This window comes from Polypterus senegalus, chromosome 1 (genome assembly GCF_016835505.1).
Source record: "Polypterus senegalus isolate Bchr_013 chromosome 1, ASM1683550v1, whole genome shotgun sequence".
In the NCBI taxonomy this organism is placed as follows: Eukaryota; Metazoa; Chordata; class Cladistia; order Polypteriformes; family Polypteridae; genus Polypterus; species Polypterus senegalus.
This window is the reverse complement of record NC_053154.1, coordinates 189,461,501-189,484,822: the sequence shown is the minus strand read 5'-3', so window position 1 is coordinate 189,484,822 and position 23,322 is coordinate 189,461,501. Positions and strand designations below refer to the sequence as shown.

At 38.3% G+C, this 23,322-nt stretch overlaps 1 protein-coding gene across 5 annotated transcripts in view; it reads left to right on the top strand.

The window, feature by feature from the left end:
• The window catches only part of eif4g1a (eukaryotic translation initiation factor 4 gamma, 1a), a 94,637-nt gene that overhangs the window by 13,369 nt on the left and 57,946 nt on the right, over positions 1–23,322 (top strand). For 3 of the 5 annotated variants that reach the window (XM_039765262.1, XM_039765251.1, XM_039765253.1), the window contains exons 2-7: positions 8,332–8,413; positions 8,789–8,905; positions 8,997–9,086; positions 10,108–10,128; positions 14,547–14,726; positions 15,322–15,421. In XM_039765262.1, coding sequence (XP_039621196.1) covers positions 8,831–8,905; positions 8,997–9,086; positions 10,108–10,128; positions 14,547–14,726; positions 15,322–15,421 — 466 coding nt within the window. In that variant the 5' untranslated portion in view covers positions 8,332–8,413; positions 8,789–8,830. The remainder of the gene's footprint in view (positions 1–8,331; positions 8,414–8,788; positions 8,906–8,996; positions 9,087–10,107; positions 10,129–14,546; positions 14,727–15,321; positions 15,422–23,322) is intronic. The other 2 variants (XM_039765278.1, XM_039765270.1) reach the window with 1 other exon arrangement.

The following is a 23,322-nucleotide window of genomic DNA, read 5'->3' as shown; positions in this document are numbered from 1 at the left end:
CTGTGTAAAGAGTTGTGCTCTTTTGTGTTTATCTTTGTGCATAGTCAAGCCCCTCATTATGGCTCCAAAACGATCTGCTACTGCTTCAGGGGCCGTGCCCAAGCGCAAACGGAAGATGTTAACGATTGCCGAAAAGGTAAATGTTTTGGATTTGTTGAAGGCTACGATTCTTTTTATTTAAAAAGTAGGAAAGGAATATAAATAAGATCTACTGCCGCAGTGTCCTTTTAACCAGGGTGCAAAACAAGTTGTAAGTGGATGTAATAAGGCAGTAGTCTGGATGGAATCTGCTTTAGGGATTTGGATTGAAGACTGCCAGAAGAACAACAACGGCAGTGCTACACAATCGCCTGAAGTGGCTCCTTTAGGGGCTGTAACGCTCTCCTTTGTTGTGCAGTAAAATAAAACTCATTGTTATCGGACAAGTCATCGTGTCATTGTTGGTGAGTAACCATAATTAATTTTCTACTTACAGTACTTAGTACATGTACGTGCGTTTAGTGTCACTGTACACACATTTACTGTATACTGTTTTTCTTGCATTGTATGTATTTATTGCTGGTGGCCTGTCTATCGTAATGGCTGTAACATATGTGATATTGGAGACACTCAATATCTTTAAAATAATATTTAGGTTTTACTGTATATAAACTGTGTGTTTATATACATAATTTCAGTGAATCTTACCTAATATCTAAGCGAATACAACAGGATTATGCTGTATAACTCTGCGGGGAATATTTATAAACAGTGTGGGAGAGTTTATAAGGGCTTAAAATATATAAAAATAACCATACAAACATATGGTTTCTACTTCGCGGATTTTCACCTATCGCGGGGGGGGTCTGGAACGCAACCCCCGCGATCGAGGAGGGATTACTGTACCTAAGGCCACTAAATGGGTCAGTGTGTGTTAGTTGGTTTTACTATTTATAAGGCAGTTAGTCCAAAAAGCTGCAGCTGAGTGTTAAGCGTCTTGAGTTGCAAAGACTCAAAGTGAAGAATCTGTGGTGGCTTACCACTGCCCCCATTAATAATGGATAGTTGGACAACAAAGTCTAGCTTGGTGTTGGAGGCAACTGGACCCACACTTACCTGGTGCAGAAGGGTTATTAATTAATAGAAGGTTGCAGCTTAAAATGAGATGGCATAAAGAATGCAACATCTTGGTTGCATATTAGACTGAATGCTCAAATGCCTGTATTCAGACAAGTGTTATGCTAGTGGTCTCTTTCTGAAATAAAATTTAGATTATGAAATGATTTATAGGGTTAGTTGTGCTTGAATGAAACCCAGGGTCATTTCCAGCTAGCAGAAGGAGTATTTGGTGTCAGTCCATCCACTCATTTTCTAAACCTGTTTATCCAGAGCAGGGCAAAGGGGAAACAGTCTATCCTAACATGATTCAATTTCAAGGCAGGAATCATCCCTGGAATAGGTGGTAGTTCATCATGTTATTTAACTAGACCATATCATCTAACCTGCTTGTCTTTGGACTGGGGGAGGAAATGGGAGCACCTGGAAGAAACACACACACAGCTACTGTGTGATCATGAACTCGACACAGGGAGCACCTGGGATTTGAACCCTGGTGGTCTTGCTGTGTGACAGCAGTGCTACCACTATGCCACTCATTTGTACTCCTGTAGTTCTCTTCATAAGTTACTGAGGTTGTTTCAGTTTGAGTATTTGGCACATTAAATAACATGTCCCATCTCTGAACTGTATCTTTTGTAACTTGGAAGAAGGAATGCAACTATGGTGCACATTGAATTTAGGGTAATTTTTGATGTGTGTGGTAGTACAGTAGAGAGGTGATTTGGATGTTGGCCAAATGGTACATACTGTATTTCTAATTGGATCCAAGTTCCTTTCTCAGTCTTTTAGAAGCTGGGGTCAAAATATTGGGTTTCTGGCATTACCTTCTGCATCCAGCAACATTCATGTATAGCAATCTTAAAATACATCAGTCCCTTATTTTGTGTACTATACGAACAAGCAACTTCAGTAAATACAGTTTACACATAAGCCAATTTCAAGTTGAAAAGTGTTTAATAAGAAATTACAAAACATTTGCACCTTAAACTTCCTCCCCGTCTCCCATCACCATGCGATGTGTCTTACAGAGTAAACTATTTCAGTATATAGCTCCTTGTTAAACTGCATATCAGTATTCTAAATTTAAAATTGCATTATTAAATCAAGTTTTATAAATAGCATCAAGACAAATAAGGTAAAAATTAGTTGTGGAATGCTTTGATCCTTCTGATTTCGTGCATGTTAATGATATGAGCAGTGAGAACTTCTAAATGGACTGAGTATTCCCACAGTGGTATGCACCTTTTCTAACACTGGCATAGAATCAATGGGGAGGTTGTATTCAAGTGAACTGAAATAGAGAAAAGAGAGCTTGAGACAGAGTACAGTGTGTTTCATATGTAAAATAAGTGTCAAGTTTCATGTAGTCAAAATACAGTATTGCGAGAACAGTGGTCAGTGTTTATAATCAAATATAGCCATTTTCAATGTTGGTGAGCTCTTCCTGCTTTAACATTTACATCCACTGATGGATTGGCTTACAGCTGGACTGCTTTATACACATACAGGTTCATCAGTGGTACACAGAGTGGTATGTTGATTTCCCTTTACTCCTTTTGTTAACACTGCTTTTGATTGTAAGCTTCCAGGACTGTGATTGATTTTTGTTGTATTTTTAAGTAGTTTTCTTTTACAAAAATTAATAAGAGTCTAAATTTAATGTGACTGCATATATAGCCTCTACATTCCATTTAATAAATAAAAAGGTGTTGCTGTTGCCTTCAAGGTAGTGATTTGTAAAGAAAAAAGTATAAAGTGTCTCGTTTCACAGATTTGGTTTAGTGTCGTGTTTTGGTGAATGTTTCCCTGGTTTTTGTACAGTATTGAGTTTATGTGCAGTTATATGTTTTCATATTAAATAAGAAAATCTTGCATTAAAGAGACTGTTCTTTCTTGCTGTGGATTAAATTTGCAATGATAAATACTTGTCTTGCAAATATCACTTGCATATTGGGGTTTACTTTAATGAGAAATGAGCACAACTGTGTAACTTTGTAACCTCAAAACTGGTGTACTCTGCATTGCATAAATTGGTTTTATTTAGTTTTAAGTTTACCCTAAATCACTGTTCAAATTCCTTTTTACCTTATTCCCTCTTAGGCTGGGTTAATACTTCATGCAACACATGTTCCAGTGGACGCTACTGCTACACAAGCATGGTACTGTTTATACTTGCGTGTGTACTTTATGTAAATCTGGAAGATTCCACCAGGTGGCTGTGGAAGATATCATCACAGTGAGAAGCGGTTCGACTTTGCTGTGTTAATTGCCTGAAACCCCCATTAAATTCTGGGGACACCTTGCCGCAATATCTCTGAAAAGGATGGATGTTTAATGATTAAATCCCATCAATCCAGGGATGTGCCAATGAGGCAGAAACAATATCTGAATGGGGCATTAGCTCATCGCAAGGTGAATACAAGCACTTGCATACACTAGTGTCATTTTAACATCACCAAATCCCCAAACCGGCATATCTTTGGAAGAAAACCAGACCACACTGTGGAAACCCTCCAGGAAAACATACAAACGCCAGGGGCGTGACTCCCAGTGAGACAGCAATGCTATCTACCAGTCCACCACTGTGCCACCACACGTGTAATTATTAGCAGTATTCATTATTTAAATGAAGTTAACTATCTGTTAAATATACATTAATGCATTTCATTATGAAAGTGATGTCAAGTATTAATCGAAGGATTCTAAATGTCCTGTATGCTGGAATATCATACATTTAATGTGTTCTGTGTGTCAAGATTGTTGCTGCTGTCAATGCAGGAAGAAGCCCCAAAATATCCACTTCAATCTCTAAATACACCTTTTCATTGTCTTTTTTTTTTACCCCCCCCTCCTTCCCCTCTGTGGCTCAAATACACTGCTGTACATTTTGATGATGTGACGATGAAAAAAAGAAAATGGCACAGAAGATGGTGAGAGATCCTTAAAGTCATAGGGAATATGCAAAACTTGAATATAAAAGCATCACAAATGCATTCGTATGTCGACATTTTGCTTCACCACATCGAACCATTCATCAAACATCGATCCTATAGGATCTGCAAGGTGGCCTTCTGTCAAATGTCAATAGTAAACCGAGACACTGACGTCACGTTCCGACTTTATCAAACTGCGCCAATACCCCCCGACTTTTTGCTAGTACTGCAACTCATACATGCGTCGCATTAATTTTCAGAGGATGTGCTCAGAAGAAGCATCAAATGAACGCTGGGAACACGTGGCAGTCATGATGCGTGCGCATGCGTGTTCTGAGCGTGAAATATAAACCGGCCCTAAAACAAGTTGTAAGTAACGACCTTTGTGTTTGCTGTGCTGCTGCTGACACACACACACACAGAGGAAGAGAACTACAATGGGGGAAAAAGAGAAAGGCATCCTAATAAACAGGAGAACACATGCTATGCATTTGTGACCCTTCCATCCAATTTTTAGACATTGACTTGCTGCATAAGTTGAAAACATGAAATACATTAGTAGTCCCTTCCAGTTCTCAAGAAGAATACGAAAAAACAGTGAAAGAGAAACATGCAAATTTTGAGCTTTTGAGAATCCTTGGGTACGGCTGGTTCGACTTTGTGTGAATGAACGGTTGTTCATGGAGACACATTACCTGCACTTTGCGGGAGTGTTGGTTATGGTACTACGGCCATGTGGTGCGATTCAGTGAGGGTGATCTGGCTCGCAGGAATCGTCATTGTTGACGACCCGAGTGGCTGGAATTTAACATCTGGCTATGGCAGATAGAGGGTCTTTTTCCGCAGGGTGTGACTGGACCATGTGTCTTCCTGGGAGGTTGCCAAACATAATCTCGAGCTGTTTTGCCATATGGTGGATGTGTCAACATGCTGTACTGGTGTATGCTCCCTAACCTGCAAACAACTTTATTTAAAAAAAAAATGTACAAGTACAACTAGTTCTCAAACTGTTGTCCGCTTCCTTCATTCAGTAGACTTGGCTAAAGGAGTACTGTTAACCTTGATAGTGCTATGAAGTTTTGTTACACATCTTTGCAGAGCATTGGAGTTGAACCTTGCCCCCTCAAGTCAGTTGGTGTGAAGTCTTTGAACATATCTCCATGTATTTGGCTAGCCCTTTTCCTTTTCCAGTTTTTTTTTTTTTTTTTGTTTTTTTTCCTGCCACGTCCTAAAGATATGTTAGGTTAATTTTAAATTTACTTGGTGTGTTGTATGTGTGATTTTTGCCCTGTGATGAACAAGTGTCCAATTTAATTGAACTAAATATAATGTTCACACATTTTGTCTTTGGTGTCCAACATAACACCAAGGTTTAAAAATTCAAAACTACCAAAATCTAGGCCATGTTTACACGCAGCACATTTTCAGCCTTTTTTTTTTTTTGCCAATTTTTAGGTTTAAAATTTGCTCTTATCAGATCACTCGCTGAAGGTGGTGTGACAAGACATGGTATCCTAGATTTAGAATGTCAAATATCAAAAGTGTTTTCTTTTATTCGCTATGTTATCAAAAAAATATTAATGTAAATGAAGGAAAAAAAAAAAAATGTTGGCATACTTTGAATCTGTAACAATTAGCATTTTTCAGTAGAAATGTGTGTGTGTAAATATATGTATGTAAGTTCACACATTTTCAAATCACTATGAAATGTGCTTTCTTACTGGCTTGTTATAATGCTGAGTAAGTAGCATTCCCTACCTCTGAGACAGCTGGCAGAAGGGAGAACATGAGCCCATATTCTCAGAGTTTTGGAATGCTTCTAGCTCCTACCTCCCTTGTCTCATGGTGTCATCACATTGCTATATATATGCAGTCACGATTTTATAGCACAAAATGGGTATAACCTTTCATACCTGGTCTGTTTAACCACTATATTTTACAATGCTGAAACATTATGATCAGTCATATTTAAAGTGAACGACTTTGAATATCTTGTGACAACAGTACTTGTCATGGTCAGGTATATGTTACACTGTAAGCGACAATTAGATCCCTGAAGTCAACACGTTGACTGCAGAGGATATGGGCAGGTGCAAAAACCTGAGTGACTTTGATATGGGCCAAAATCATTACAACCAGATGACTGGGCTGGTCTGTGTCTGAATTGGCAAGGCTTGTGAGAAGTTCATGGTCAACTGTGGTTTTTCACTCCTGAGACCACGGTCAGTAGGTATTCTGCATGGACTATAGGGTGTTGGACTCAAAATTGCAAGAGATTAACGAAGACTATCCTAATCGGTTACAAATCAACAGAAGAGTTACTGTTGCAAAAATTGCAGAAAATCTTAATGATGGCTATGGTAGTAATGTTGCAACATACACCGCCTTGAGTCCTGCTACATATAGGACTGCATGACCTGTCAAGAGTGGCTGTGCAAACTCTTCTTCCATATCAAAAGGACCATCTATAGGCATGCAAGCAATGGAACTGGACCTTGGGTCAGTAGAAGGGAAGTGTCCTGGTATGACGAATCCTGTTTTTCTGTTGTATCGTGGTTGTTTACCAGGTTGTACTGTAAGATGACGAGCTTGAGCAGGAAGTGGGATGTTTGGCACAATATTCTGAAAAATCAATGGTGTGATCATATATTTTAATGTTAATTTGAGGCATACTATTACATGTCTAAATGTTATTGCAGACTAGGTACACCCCTTCATGACAATGGTATTCCCCAATGGAAGTGGATACTTTCAGCTGGGTAATGTGCCCTGTCACACTGCAAATTATTTCGGAATGGTTTGAGGAACGTGAGGAAGAATTCAAGGCATTACCCTGGCCTCAAAACCTTTCTAGATTTCAGTCCAGTCCAGAATCTGTGCATACTGGAACAGTAAGTCCAATACATGGTGGCCCCATCTTGGAATTTACAGGAGTAGGACAATGTCCAGCTAATGGCCTGGTGCCAGATACCACATGGCACCTTCAGAGGTCTTTTAGAGTCCATGCATTTTATGAGTTGAAGCTGTTTTGTTATCCTTATTCGTAATAAATAGAGGGGGAAAAAAAGAAGTCCAGAAATTTTATGAACGTCCCTCGTGCGTGCAAAGTATAATGCACAGCTAGGAGGAGAGGAGGCAGGGATACCCGCTAAAGATTCAAGCAAGCTGGTATACACAAAGTATAATGCAACCATTTACTTCCATGACTATGGTTAACATAATCTTCATATAGTAGTACCACTTTAAAAAATGTATTTCGGTACATTTTAACTACCGTTTATATTGTGCAACACTAATCCAGTGCTAATACAGCAATGTTGTATTATAAAATACCTGAAACCAATGATGATCTAATATATATGGTTTATTCCTGGAGCAGCACTGGAAAATAGCTTTTGAAGGAATACATTTTCTACACCTTTAACCCTGCAGAAATTGGTTAAGCATGTTCCAGCCTCCTTTGGGATGATTGTCTGGATTGACTCCTTTTTTTGTTTTAAATTTACTTTGCAAAAATGTACATATTTTTGATCAGTTCAGCAAGTTTTAAACCTTCATGCTGACTGTCAATAAGGTGATCTGCCTGTGAGCATCCTGTCTGATTTTGCCTAGGAATTTACTTTGAAGGCCTTTGTTGTTTTAGCAGATGCTGTGAATAGAACAGAACCTATAAAGGTTAAACAATTGTTTTCTAACTAGACCTGTCCATGCTATCTAAATTGTTGTAAAAGACTATTTGGTGCTGCTTTGGTCTGTGGAACTGCCAGAAAGAAAATGCAGTGTTAGCGAGGGGGGCCCCCAGAGTTGCTTTATGCGAGCAAAAGAAAGCAGCTGCTGAATCATACCCAATTGATAACATGTGGCAAGTTTATGGTACAGTGTGGGGGTTGGGTGTGATGTGTTCCAGGCTGCTATTAGCTCTGTTTTGTAGTGGGACTGTTGAAGCTATGTGGTATTGTATTTACTCTATTGTCTGAATAAATAGAATTACATTTTTGGAAAATGTACAGGATATATGATATACAAACGTAGATTCGATTTTGGAGTCTGTTAATGTCTAACAGCCCTGCAGAAAGTCACTTTTAGTCTTGTAGAAAAACTAATGTCGTCTTGGCAAAAGAAAATGGCCACAAATGGAATGCAATTTGTGTGATTCCCTTGTATTCATGAAAGAGCAATTTAATTTCTCTGAAGAGAGCTATGGTAGTGCTCTCATCACATTAGATGGAAATGTGTGAGGAAAGTCTGTAAGTGAATATATGTGCCTCCAATCTAATTTTTTTTTTTCCCCCTTTTTCAGGGTAAGGAGGACTGGCCGCTGTGCTGGTAGACCAGGTGTACCCCAGCACCCATCACTGGGCGCACAAGAAACATCCTGAATAGTATGTCGCTTTCTTACTGGTATCTCCTCCAACAGTGTCCAACCTCCTAATTCCCAGTAACTATTGACGTGCTGTCTAACATTTCCTCTGAGTGGGCTTCCAAGGGATTAGCTGTAAATTAATAATGCTTTCTGTACTTTTTTTTTTATTTTTTATTTTTTTGTGGACCTGCCATTTCGCATTAGGCAGTAGCTTTGCATTGTTTCTAAGCAAAGCTTCTGAAATACACAATCCTCTAGCAGATATCCGGAGGCTAACAAGTAATTTAGTTCATTTCCCGGCTGCAGACCCTCGGAATGTATAGGTTTCCATGTACTTAGTTCACTGTTGAACTCAGCAAAATCTTTGTGTGTTTTTTTTTTTTTGGGACTGTAGGTTTGTGTTGCCCCAGCAGCTCCCTATGCAGCACCCCATGAAATGAATAAAGCACCGCAGCCTATAGCAGGACCCCCAACAGCCCCTCTCCCTGCCCCCTCTCCTGGTCTCTCTCAGGTAAGTTTTTTTATGTAGAGTAACTTTTCAGTTCTTTTTCTGGAGAAGCTGATTAGCAAAGAATAACCTTCTTTTTTTTCCTTCATTGCAGACTGCTTTTCCTCCTGGACAAGCAGGAGCCCCTGTAGTTTTTGCCACCCCACAACCACCACAAATGAACACGCCGCCCCAGCCTCGGCAGGTATGCATATTGTGCTGTATGGCCAGGGTGCCCCACCCTCCTTCAGCTTATAAGAGTACAGTATGCCTTCTTAAATTTGGGGGATGGGGCTGGGGTTTAGTACTTTTAAAAAAAAAAAAAAAAGTTTTAAAAGTCAGTTCTAAATGGCAATTCTTAAGGTTTAAGGTCTTTCAAGGGGTGGTACTGATTAAAGCAGCCCCTTGAAAATGTGGGCCACTTCCTGATTGTCAAACCTTCCATTCAAAATCATTGTCTGAAAAATGGTGCCATTTTGATTATGTGAAGCAACATTTCTCTGAAGGAAATTTGGCTGTTGCTTTTCAGTAGTTAAGTATACTGGACAAGCCTGATATAAGAGGTTTTAAATGACCTAGTATCAATTTTATCTCTGCTTGGCCTGCGTGTTTGTATGCTTTGCATTTCGCCATTATTGACACATTTTGTTTTTGTCCTAGTCGTTTGGGAATGTGTTTATTCCAACTAATTTTCAGTTTCTTTTGAAAGAAAGTGACTTTTTTGGTGTAATGGAGATTCACTTGGTTTTTGGACCATATTTATTTGTGCTGACTAGAAGAAGCATACATTTTGAAGTATCTTTACTTGTAAAAGTGTACATGTTACCTAACTGTACTTTACTGATGATGTGTGTGGTGCTTCATGGAAGTTTTTTGAGGGAGAAATATACCAAAATTTCTATGTTTAATTAATTTAAAATTGAAAATCTGTGCACGCAAATTTTTAACGTTGTCTTTGTATGTGAAATATCCATTTGATGCCAGTCCTTTGGCAGATATTTCTTTCGACTACTCTATTCCCTTCCTATAGGAAGCACCCTTCGAGCCACACTCGGCCTGTTATCCTCTAGGGCAAGCATGCTGTTGGCATAGCGTAGTATTTGTTTCTCTTTGTGTGCTTTGTGCTGCTTTGCTGCACTTTGTAATCTCTCTCTCCTGCTCTTTCTCTTTTTTCCTTTCTTTTTCTCTCTTGTTTTGCTTTTGTGTATGTATATGTGCTGCCAAAGGGAGGATTCCGATCTCTGCAGGTAAAAGATTAACATGCCAGCTGGTCTGCTACTCGGCTGGGTTGTTGCTGCTTTTTGTAAAATATCCATCTCCACAGTTTTATTTGCAAACACCTTTTCTAAATAAGCTTGTATGACAGTTTCTGTCTAGTTTGATGCAGATTCCAGGAACAGAAATGCTCAAGCTAAGAATAAACTGTGCTTGTATTAAGTGTTGACTGTATGCTTCTTAAACTGGACTTGACACCTCTCCTTCTAAACTGTATTTGTGTTTCTGAGTAACTTGGTATATATATTTTTAGTATCTTTAGCCTTTTTTTTTGCCATTTTGCCTTTAACATTGAGAGCTTGACATTTAAGATGAGTAAAATCATAAAAAGCAAAAAACAGATCTTTATGTAGTGGGCACTGCTACAATGTGTTTCTGGAATGACAAGTATGTATAGAACTAGGAAGTTTTTAATTTTTACTCCTATTTTCTGAACCCAGTTTACATATCCAAATACTCTGTGGTATTCAGTTATTAAATATTCCATTATGAAATCTTTTTTTTTTCCTGCCAGCCATCGTTTTCTAATATTTGTGTCTAACATGCTGCTTAACTTAGGCCTTCTCCAAGGGCTGCCATATCAACTCAAGAGGGTTGTTTCTACTGTATTAGAACTATTCATGAACCTTATGGTTTAAGATTTGTACTCGCCTAACGTTCAGTGCAAGTAAATGTCAACAGTCTTTAGGGTATCCTATTTATATAAAAAATGTGAGTCAGTTAATATTTATCATAAGGTATAGTATAGGGATATAGCGCAAAGCAGAATATGCACCAGTTAACCACAGCATTAAAATCACCAGTCCTAATATTGTGTATGTCCCTCTTGTGCCACCAAAACCATCTTACACATCAAACCATGGACCACACTAGATCTCTGAAGGTGTATGTGCTGTTTGACATCAAGACATTTACAACTCCTGCAATTTGTGAGGTGGAGCCTCCAAGGATCATACTTGATTTTTAAGCATATCCACAGATGTTCAATTGGATTGAGATCTGGGGAATCTGGTGGTCAATTCAACACCCTGAACTCTTTGTCATGCTCCTCAAACCATTCACGAGCAATTTATGAAGTGTGGTAGGGCACATTTGGCTGAAAGAAGCCACTGCTATCAGACACTACCATTGCCAAGAAAGTTTGAATGTGGCCTGCAAGAATCTTTATCTAGGTGGTACATGTCATCCCACATGAATGCTAGGAACCAAGGTTTCCTAGCAGGATATTCCCCAGAGCATCACATCTGTTCGCTTGCCAGCTTTCCATAATGCATCCTTCTGACATCTTTTCCCTAGGTAAATGACACGCATGCAGTTTCCCATCCATGTTATCTTTTATTTTAAAAAAAAAAAAAAGGATTCATCACACCCTTGTTTTGCACCATGTTCCATTTATAATGCTCACATGCCCATTGAGGTTGCTTTTGACTGTGAGCAGTGGTCAACTTTGGGCATTCTGGCCTTCTGTGGCTCTGATGCCACATATGCAACAAACAGACTGTTATGCACTGTGTGTGAGACACATTTCTCTCATGGCCAGCAAGAAGTTGTACTGCAATTTTGTGCTATAGTACCTCTTAAGAGACAGGCTAGCCTTCACTTTGGACCACTTGGCTACTAATTACTGCATACCAGCAACACCGCACAAGACCAACTGTTTGAGATTTTCTGATCTAGACATCTAGGCATCAGATTGGCTCTTGTCAGAGTTGCTCAAATCCATAGTTCAGCTTGCCCATTTTTTTCTTACTTCCCTCGCATCACCTTGGAAGTCTAGACTGTTCAACTTGTTGCCTAATATATCCCACCTGTTGACAGTTGCCTTTGTAACGATAGGTGAAATGAACAACACTGATTATCAGTGGTTTTCATGTTCTGGCTGATAGGTGTATGTATTTTATACAGGGGTCCAAACCAATATGAATTAAGGTTTGCAAATATGAAATCTGTTTGAATTATCGTGGGATTTTGGTAAATAACTTTTTGTATTCCTGTAATAAATCTTGCACAATGTTTTATAAGAGTGGATTGCATGGTACCCCTAGTGGATAACAATAGTCCATTTGGCTGTTTTTTTAAAAAAATACCTGCTGTACGTGCTACCTTGGTACTTGTTAATAATCAAAGCACCTTGATGTCCCTACATTGATGGATTAAAGGCCAGAAGTCCACATGACCACCATCCTCATCAAATTCTTCCATGAGAACCCTGAATACAGTGAGGACTGATAGAGGTAATTTGTTAGGTAGAATGCCTAGTGGGGGCGGGCGGTCAGGTGCCCTGGAACCCCTGCAGATTTTTTTTTTTTTTCTCCAGCTGTCTGGAGTTTCTGGTTTGTTTTTTCTGTCCTCCCTGGCCATCGGACCTTACTTTTATTCTGTGTTAGTGTTCCCTAATTTTAATTATTTTTGTCTATTTTCTCTTTCTTCATCATGTAAAGCACTTTGAGCTACATTGTTTGTATGAAAATGTGCTATATAAATAAATGCTGCTGTTGTTCAGCAACAACCTTTTAAACTTCCCCTGGGGCGAGGTTTCCTCTTAAAAGATGAAACACAGTAAACTTTGTGCCGATCACACAAATAGAAAACCAGTCCTTAGTCATTTGAGAAAAACAGTACCAGGAATATGTGTTAAAATGACTATTTTTGGATTCCTTTTATTGTCCCAAACATGCATCAGAGATGTGGAAGGCATGTTTTCTTTTATCAAAACTTGAAGAGGACATATTTGGCAAGTTTTTATGCTTTTATTTTCCATTGGGGCCCTGTTCCCCATAGAGCTAATTATAAAAAGCTAGGACTGGCCTGTTTGTGTATGTATGTAACTGGCCGTGTGTGTGTGTGTGTGTATGTATGCATGCATATATACCATGTTTGTTGAGAAATAACTTTGACTTGAAAAAGACTGAACTTATCCTTAAAAGTACACTTTCTTGTAAGCCTAGTATGTAATGCGATACGTTAAAGTAAAATATGAAAAGAAGCAAAATAAGATCAGAAAAATGTTGAAACATGTGGCAACTATGAAAATATAATGCATAGAAAGCAACAGTGCAGAATAAAAAATGGCGTTTTGGACCTCCTAAACAAAAGAAGCTCATCGGTATGTCTCGTGTTTTACATGCTATACAAAACGGGAATGAAGGGCTGCATTCATATTGCACTGACTGTGACGGACCTATTGCTATTTATTGACTATCAGGAAAGGGGTGGGCACAATGGTGCTGGATGGTTCACACAGTTTTTTAGCAAATTTGAGTTACCCCATGACTAGAAGTCGTGTAAAATATCTTTAGCTTAAGGCAGAGCAATGGACACTTAGAAGAACAGTGACAAAATATGGAAAAGGCTTGATAATGGCAAATTAAAAACAATTACTGTAATTAAGAAGCAATAGTTGAGAACAACACAGAACTATTATACCTCAGCAGCATCTTTTAATAGGGGCATCCTATAGTGTTAAAAAAAAAAAAAAAGTCTTGATTTAAATGCCAAGAGCAACCCAATTCCTCTAGTTTTGGTTGGTAGATCATGCCAGTTTGTGTATACTGCTCTGGTTTTATTTTTACTCAGAGTTTTAAGATCCAGCTGTAAAGGAATTAGATTTCCAGCTGCCTTGTAATTTATTCCTTTGTTTTCGTTTTGTATTTGCTTTGAATAACTACCATGGAAAATGGTAATCTGCTGATTATAGACACATTTTACATAAGTCTGCATATGTGATGGTCCTTTTACTGCATGGTCTTTGTAAACGGAGTCCTGCGTACTAGGTTTTTCGTCTGTGCATGCTTTGAAAAATGCTGCTCATTTATTTTCTTCCCCATTGGCATTCCAAACTCAGTTATTTAAACAATCTTGGATATCTTTGCCACATCTTTTCACCATTTGTATTGACGCACAACATCTTTGCTGAATGATTGTGAATATGAATATTTTTGGTTAGAATATTCTCAGTCACAGTGGAAAATGTTTGCAAAATGTGTCTTTGGATTTAAAAAGCTGTTTGGCAAATGCTATTGCCTCAATTTAATTTTATGTCAGTAGTGAAACTACAGATAATACTTACAACAGGATCGATTCAGAATATGTAATATTTGAAGACTTAATATAAAATTGCATTTCAAGATTGTTGTCACTGATTTTTATTGATGGAACAAATAAGCAGTAGTGATTAATGCATGTACATCACGGTTGTTACAACTTTAGACTCTGGAAAGTGATTGTGTACTAAATAAAACAAGACATTAGTAGAATTGAAAAGCTTCTTAGCTCAAAATAGAGCTAAATACCTCTGTCAGCCCTTGCTAAAATGTAACTTTGAGAAGCCTCATACTCGGCTGACAATTTTCTGTATGACTAAATTTGTTCATCTGTGTCTGTCTTACAGCAGTACTATGCCAACCGTCAACCACCACCAAGCAGTGCTTCCAGAGTGCCTGCAAGTACGGCACCCCGGGCAGTGACTCCCACACATGTATATCAGACTGGTTCCCAGATGATGATGATTCCACAGCCTCTTCCTTTTCCTGCTTCACAAGGTTCAGCATATTATATTCAGGGAGGACAGGTGAGATGTTTGTACTTGTGTACATTAGTGTGCAGGAATTAGTGATTATTCTTTTTTTAAAATTCTGTAGTTGTGTAGGTCATTTAAAGAAAAAACTTGTGCACGGTGAAGATGTAATGTGTATCTTGTAGCTCAGGATATAATGTTTTGCTTACAAAATAACTAAAAATTTAAATTAAAAACAAAAACTAAATTTCCTTTAGTTAAAGCAATCTTTACTCCAAAACTATCTAAATATCTACCACTGTAGCACTTGTTTATTGGCTAAAATATAGGAAGCCTAGCTGTCCAGAATTGTTAACTTAAGTGATTGTTTAATGATTGTAGTTTAAGAGAATATAAATATACCTTTATTTTATACTTCAAGGAAGAAGTTGTATGTGTATTGTTTCCTTCTGACTTCTTGGAACAGAAGATAAGCCTATCTTTATCCAATATTAAAAACTTCAGTTAATGATGAAATAGGAGCACACTGATATTTTTCACTTTGAACAGGGTGTTTTCAAATCATCATTATGGGTTTTTAGTCCATCTAAATCTTAAACATGTTAAGTGTTTTATTGACTCTTGGTTATGCATTTTACTTTCCTTTTAGTACCGCTCCACTTACGTTGCACCAACACAGCAGTATCCTGTGCCGACAGGGACACCCAGCTTTTACCCTAGCTCCAGTCCTGCAGAATATGGTACTTATGGTAGGTAGCTTGTTTCTAAGAAATTGGTTGCATTTTTCCTGATTGGTGTACACTATATGTCATTTGTTTTGTCAGGGGGGAAAAGTCAATTCCGAGACATTTTTATGTACTTTAAATGTTTCACAATAGCTAGTTGGTCTCGTCCGATGCGAGAGATGGACGTCTGAAGTGGAGCTCCGCTAGCAGTGGTGCTATTTTTCATATTATTTGCTTATTATTCTGAGATATCCTGTATTTATTCAACCCGAGAGGGACTGCTACAGTATATGTAAGCACATATAAACATGGCCAGCAAGAAGGGGGTTCGAAAGAATTGAAAACTAAAGCTACATCCAAGCTGCGATCAGCAAGCACCAGTTCAAGATACGGCCTATCAGAGACAGACCTGGATCAGATGGGCGAAAGCACAGACTCCTCGGGACCACGGTCCGCTACATCGTCGCCAGGTGAGAGCGAAAAGGGGAGCGAAGGTGCGATCGTGAGTGCAGATGTGGATAGCTCGCCGATTGGAGAAGATTACCTGAAACTGGAAAGGGCCGGGAAGTCCGCAGCTTCAGTTACGCAATTACGCGAGCCTGGAGCAGCGGGGACACCAGCTTCAGCAAAGTCTGCTGCTTCATCTACGGTACAAGAAGGCACAATTGAGCTATCTGAACTGAAAGTGTTGCTCGCTGAGCTCACGCAAGATATAAAGAAAAGCGAGAAGGCTAATGAGAAAGCAACGGCAAAGGCACTTGAGAGACTGAAACAGGAATTGAAACAGGAGATGAAACAGGCAAATGAAAGGCTGCGTCAAGAGGTACAACTCGAGCTTCGACAGGTGCTGGGTAAAATTGAAGAGCGCATTCATAAAAACTCGGTTAAACTGAGCACGCTTGCTGATCAATTGGAGCATCTTAAGGAGACATTCACGAATCGGATCGAAATGGTCGAACATTTAGCTGCCAGTGCCGAGGAAAGAGCAGTAAATGTCAGTTCCGAATGTAAAAAACTCGGAGAAAAACTTGGAGACAGACTGGCTGCTTTAGAAGATGGGAGTAGAAGGTATAATGTCAGAATTGAAGGTCTGCCGGAGAATCGAGAAAGTTCAAACCCTGTGAAATTCGCAGCTGAACTTTTTCTAAAATAATCGGGGGCGACTTTAAAGCAGAATCTGAGATAGCAGCGGCTTACGCGACGCGATCAAACACCGTCAGACCCGACCAAGATCTTTTATAGTTCGTTTTGAACGATTATCATTTAAGCTAGAGGTGATGGCACTCCTCAGAAACAAGGAAGATATTATATATGAAAATAACCACATTCGTATCTTCCCTGACTTCTCTCCAGCAACAGCTATTAAACGCAGCCTTCTATAATATTAAACAGCGGCTACGGCAAGCCAGTGTCAAATACAGCCTCCTGTATCCGGCAAAACTGAAAGTGGAATGGCAAGGTCATTTCTATGTCTTCGCTAGCAAGGAAGAAGCAGAAAATGAATTAAGAAAGCTGATCCCGGGACTATTCTGATACATAATAGTGAGTCATGGCGGTAAATGATAATGCTAGGATTAATAATCTACTGTCTGATCTATTGTTTTAAAATACGGGTTTTTATCAGCATATATTCTCATATATTCTTATTATTACTTAGTATTACTAGGGCGCTATATGTTTATGTTTTATTGTGCTTAATTACTTTTCCTTTTTTTTTTTTTTTCTTTTCTAATTATTTCATGTGTACCCTAAATGAGACTGTTCAATATCATACCCTTGGTTTACTGTTATTGCTATTACTGCATTAAGACTTGTTATGCTTATTTTGGACACATCTTTAACACCATCACCTGGGTTTATTATCTGGGGGTATCATCTTAATGCACTAAAATTGCTGAAGATTATATATATATAAAGTGCAAAATTTTTTTTTCCTCTTTTAAAGACTATATTGGTAACAGATATCTCTATCTTTTAACCCTAAAGCGCCACTGCATGGGGGCTTGTTGTGCTTTGGACGTGCTCTGTCTCTGGGTATGTCAGAGGACTGGGACTGCGTGAAGTGGGTTTTAGCCTCACTTGGGGAGGCAAAAGGGAGGGTGGGGGGTTAAGGGGGGAAGAGAAAGAGAGCAGGCTTGATCTATACCTAATCTATCATCTCAATCTTTATAATTATAACTATCAACGTAATAATAAGCTGCATGGCAACAACTCTTGGGGAAATAGGAAATTAAGACCTAAACTATTTCACTTCCAGTTAAGACTATAAAATGACATCAAAAACTCAGAATCAGTGTCTCCATGATGGGACAGTTAACTTCGTAAGCTGGAATGTTAAAGGCCTGAATCACGAATTAAAAGAAAGAAAGTACTTTCTCACCTAACAGGTCTAAATGCTAAAATAGTATTTTTACAGGAAACCCACTTACTAAGCAAGGATCAGTTCCGGCTGCAAAAGACTGGACTGGCCAAATGTTCCATTCTAGTTTTACAAAGAAAACTAGAGGGGTGGGAATTCTCATACATAGAACAGTACCATTTGTAGCATCAGATGTAGTATTGGATCCTGAAGGGAGATATGTAATGGTCATGGGAGACTTATCTAACTGTAAAATGATTTTGATAAATGTTTATGCACCTAATGTTGATGATAAGGAATTTATACAAAATTTATTTGCATCCATTCCCAATCTGAACACTCATAAAGTTATAATGGCTGGGGACTTTAATTGTGGTTTAAATCCACTTTTAGATAAGACTTCCTCCACAGGGGGAACGGCAACTAACACCGCAAAGATAATTACAAAGTTTATAACTGATCACAACTTATCAGATCCCTGGAGGTTTTTAAACCCAAATTCAAGAACATATTCTTTCTACTCACCAGTACATCATTGCTACTCAAGGATTGATTACTTCTTTATAGATAACTTCTTGCCTAAGATTAAATCTTATAAATACGATGCTATTGTTATTTCTGACCATGCTCCTATGATCTTGGAGCTGAAATTACTAAGCCCCATACACTCACCCTGCAGATGGCGCCTCAACCCGCTTCTATTAGCTGACGAGAATTGTATGAATTTATATCCAAACAAATCAAATTCTTTCTAGAGACAAATACATCCCCTGAGATCTCTGCAGGAATACTCTGGGAAACTCTTAAGGCCTTCTTAAGAGGACAGATTATCTCATATCTTTAAATCTAAATAAAAGTAGAAATTACTAAAATAGATGAAGAACATGCCAGACTACCAAGCGAGACTCTACATAAGAGGAGGCAGGCTCTACATTCAGAATTAAACCTCTTGACAACTAAAGAAACTGAACAACTAATTTACAAATCCAGACATCATTATTATGAACATGGAGAGAAAGCTAATAAGCATTTAGCAACAAATTCACAAGCAAGATATGCAACGCAATCTCGTAATCACTAACACAACGGAGATAAAATCATCGAACACAAAAATATAATGTACACTTTCAGAGACTACTATAAATCCCTATATACTACTGAGTTTAAAGAAGACAATATACAATCTAATGCATTTCTGGATACATTACAGATACCACAAATTGACGCTTTTAGTGTGGAGGAACTTGATAAACCTCTGGCATTATCAGAATTACTAGATGCTATAAAGTCACTCCAAGGTGGAAAAGCAGCAGGCCCTGATGGCTACCCTGCAGAGTTTTACAAGAAATTCTCCCTCAGCTAGCTCCCTCCTATTAGCAACATTTACAGAAGCCAGAGATAACCAATTCTTCCACAAACCTTTCGCCAAGCACTAATCACTGTCTTTCCAAAACAAAATAAGGACTTATTACAATGTGCATCATACAGACCAATTTCACTTCTGAATAACGACGTTAAAATACTCTCTAAAATCATAGCTAGAAGGATGGAGAAAGTGCTCCCTCGTAATATCACAAGACCAAACTGGATTTATTAGGGGCCGACACTTATCTTCAAATCTTCGACGCCTGTTTAATGTAATATACTCACCAACTAAATCAAACACCCCAGAAATATTATTATCATTGGATGCAGAAAAAGCATTCGACATGATTGAATGGAAATACCTTTTACTATATTGAGAAGTTTGGGTTTGGCCCGAACATTTGTGCATGGATTAAATTACTGTATACTAACCCAGAAGCTTCAGTTTGCATCAATAACATTTGCTCAGACTACTTTAAACTAGAAGGTGGCACAAGACAAGGATGCCCTTTGTCACCGCTGCTGTTTGCAATTGCCATTGAACCACTGGCAATACATTGTCGAAATACTGATCAGATAAAGGGGATTAGCAGAGAAGGACTGGAACAGAAAATCTCATTATATGCAGATGATATGGTACTGTATATTCGGACCCAGAAAATTCTGTGCCTGCAGTCTTAGCAGCACTCACAGAATTTCAAAAGCTCTCTGGTCTCAGAATTAATCTGAATAAAAGTGTACTCTTTCCAGTGAATTCTCAAGCATATAATATTAGATTAGACACCCTACCTTTTATCATTGCAGAACAGTTTAAATACCTAGGGTAAACATCACAAGTAAACATAAAGCTCTTTATCAACAAAATTTTCGTCTGCATGGAAAAAATTAAACAAGACTTGCATAGATGGTCAACCCTTCATCTCACACTAGCTGGAAGAATTAACACTGTTAAGATGAATATTCTTCCTAAGCTCCTTTTTATTTCAAAACATCCCAATATACATTAATAAATCATTCTTTAAGCAATTAGATTCAACAATAACCTCATTTATTTGGAATTCAAAACATCCACGCATCAAAAGAGCGACCCTACAAAGACAAAAGGCAGAAGGCGGCATGGCTCTACCTAACTTCCAGTTTTATTACTGGGGCAAATATACAGGCGATAAGAACCTGGACACAAATAGAAGAACATACACAGGCATGGACCGCAATAGAAGTAAAATCCTGCAGTACTTCTTTGTATTCCTTGCTCTGTGCTCCAATAAACACACGTTATCGGCAATACACTAATAACCCAATTGTGCTCCACTCACTTAGAATCTGGAACCAATGTAGAAAGCATTTTAAGACGGAGAAGGTTCTATCTGTGGCACCCCTGCAAGAGAACCACCTCTTTCAACCTTCACAAACATATGCAGTTTTAATATCTGGAAAAATTAGGAATTAACTTGCTTAGAGATCTTTATATAGACAACGTCTTTGCATCCTATGAACAATTACATTCCAAATTTAACATTCCAGCTACACATTTCTTTCACTATCTTCAAATCAGGAACTTTGTTAAACAGAACCTTCCAGATTTTCCTCATCTTGCACCCTCATCCACGCTGGAAAAAAATATTGCTCAATTTTAAGGAATTAGACTCTGTCTCTACAATATATAAAATCATTTTACAATCCCTTCCTTTCAAAGATCCAAGAGGACACTGGGGAAAAAGACCTCTCAATTAGGGCAGTTCGATATAACGATATATATCGGATGACAATATGAAAACGTCTATCGCTGCACATTACGCTATCGTTTGTTTCGTGGTGTCGCAAAATAAACTGTTTACGGCAATATTTTTTTCATTGTTTTGATGGCCACCACGTGGATGCAGACACACTAGCATGGCTGATGAAGACGAGGCAACACCAGGTAGCTCCACACAGAAGGACCTTGTTCCTAAACGAGGGGCTACCTCTGTAGTATGGAGATGGTTTGGATTTGAAGAGTCTGACACGTTCCAAAAAACGGTACTGTGCAAATTATGCTGCAAACCGATCGCTACCACAGACTCCAACACGACAAACCTCTTCTACCACCTCCGCAAAAAGCACGTGAGCGAGCATGCAGAGAGTTTACAACTGAGAGGCAGGCCACGTAGGATATTACAGTTGTAAAGGTACTATTTAAACGAGCATGTTAAAAGCTTGGAAGATTAATTGCTACCAAAACAATTTGCTTAAGGCATAATTTTCCCTGCAGCATTTGCTGTCAGCGTTAATCTTGTTAAAATTACGTTCACGCCACAACTGCATTACCACGGCAAATCTCCGTTAACGAGTTACTGCGGATCGCCCCGTGCTTGGGGCTGGGCGGCATCAACACGTTAGCGCCGTCCAGTCCCACGCACGGGGTGATCAGCTGTAACTCATTAACGGAGATTTACCACACTACGATGTGCAAATTAACATTTTACTAGAATGTAGCCTAAAAAATATTATATATTTAAAATATTTTTGTCGTAAGCCTTATTGCTGCTACAGTTTGAAGTACAATGTTTACATTTGGTTTTGACAGTTAATGTTAGACTTGTATTTATTTTGTTTAAAGGGTTTATTGGCCTTATATAGTTTAGTTGTTAGTGCTTTGATCCTTTTATATTTAATATATGTTGTGAGAGTTATTGCTGCTACAGTTCACATTTTGTTTGTCAGGCATTTTATATAGCAGTATTTTATATTGGGCCTTTAGTAATTTGTTTTTGAAAAGTGTTTTATATTTGATACATTAACATTTTATGTTTACATTCTAAGTCAAACATTTGCTCAAATGTTCTAAATAAAAGAACAGAAATAATTACAAGTTGAGTACTCTTGATTTTTTTAATTTAAATGAAAAAAAGGAGTGGTGATTATATAAACTATTCACTGAATACAAAGAAAATGTACTATATCGTGATATCGGGATATGAAATGAAATATCGGGATATAAGATTTTGGTCATATCGCACAGCCCTACTCTCAATTAATATATCGGAAAAGGAGTGGAAAGTAGCAATGCAGAGAATTCACTCGAGCTCCATTTGCACAAAGCATACAATTATACAACTCAAAATTTATATATCGAGCACATCTGTCTCGACTAAAATTCTCCAAAATGTTTCCAGGGCATGATCCAACCTGCGAACGTTGCAACCAAGCCCCAGCCTCACTGGGTCACATGTTCTGGGCCTGCACCAAATTAACATTATTCTGGACAAAAATTTTTAATTACCTCTCAGACAGCCTTGGACTCACAATCCCTCCTAACCCATTAACAGCTGTGTTTGGGGTTCTTCCAGAGGGGCTTAAAGTGGAGAAGGGCAAACAAATTGTGATTGCATTCACTACACTGTTGGCACGCAGACTTATTCTGATAAACTGGAAGAACCCAAACTCTCCTCTTAAGTCAGTGGGAAACTGATGTGTTATACTATTTGAAATTGGAAAAAATCAAATACTCAGAGGATCCATACAGAGTTTTTTTCAAAACATGGCAGGATCTAATCAGTAATATTTTAAAATAAGTTTATAAAGCACAGAGAATTTATTAATTTAGGTATGTTTACAAGCCTTAAATTTTACACCGTTTGGCTTGCTCTCTCTCTCAGGGGTGGGGATCGATCTGTTCTTAACATAATTCTTTTTTTTGTAAAAACTTGATTGCTATGTATGGATTGTAATAAAATAAAATAAAAAAAAAAGTTTCACAAATAGCTTTCTTAACCTGAAAAAGATGAGCGTGACAACACCAGCATATATAAAGTTTTTTTTCCCCCTTTTTGTAGTTGGAGTGAGTGGTAGTTGTCAGTAGTATGTTCTTTTAACTGGAACAGAGCTGGTTGTAGTGTTGTGGTGAGGGTTTTTGCCTTTCAGACAGGAATTTGGATTAATTTCTTATCAGTTACACTTTTTCGATTAGTCAAGGTTATTTCATGCCTGACATTTTTAATGCCTGCGACCTGTGGTTGCACATCCTGTTCTGGGCTCCAGTGCATGTCTTACCTTATCTGCTCACGTCTGTCAACCTGTGAATGTCACCCTGATGTCTCTGCATTAGCACGATTGAAATTAATAATAATCAAAATAACCAGTGAAACATATGAATTTGAAAATCGGATGGTTTTATATTAGTGTGACAGTCACAATTAAAAAGAAATACGTTAAATATACA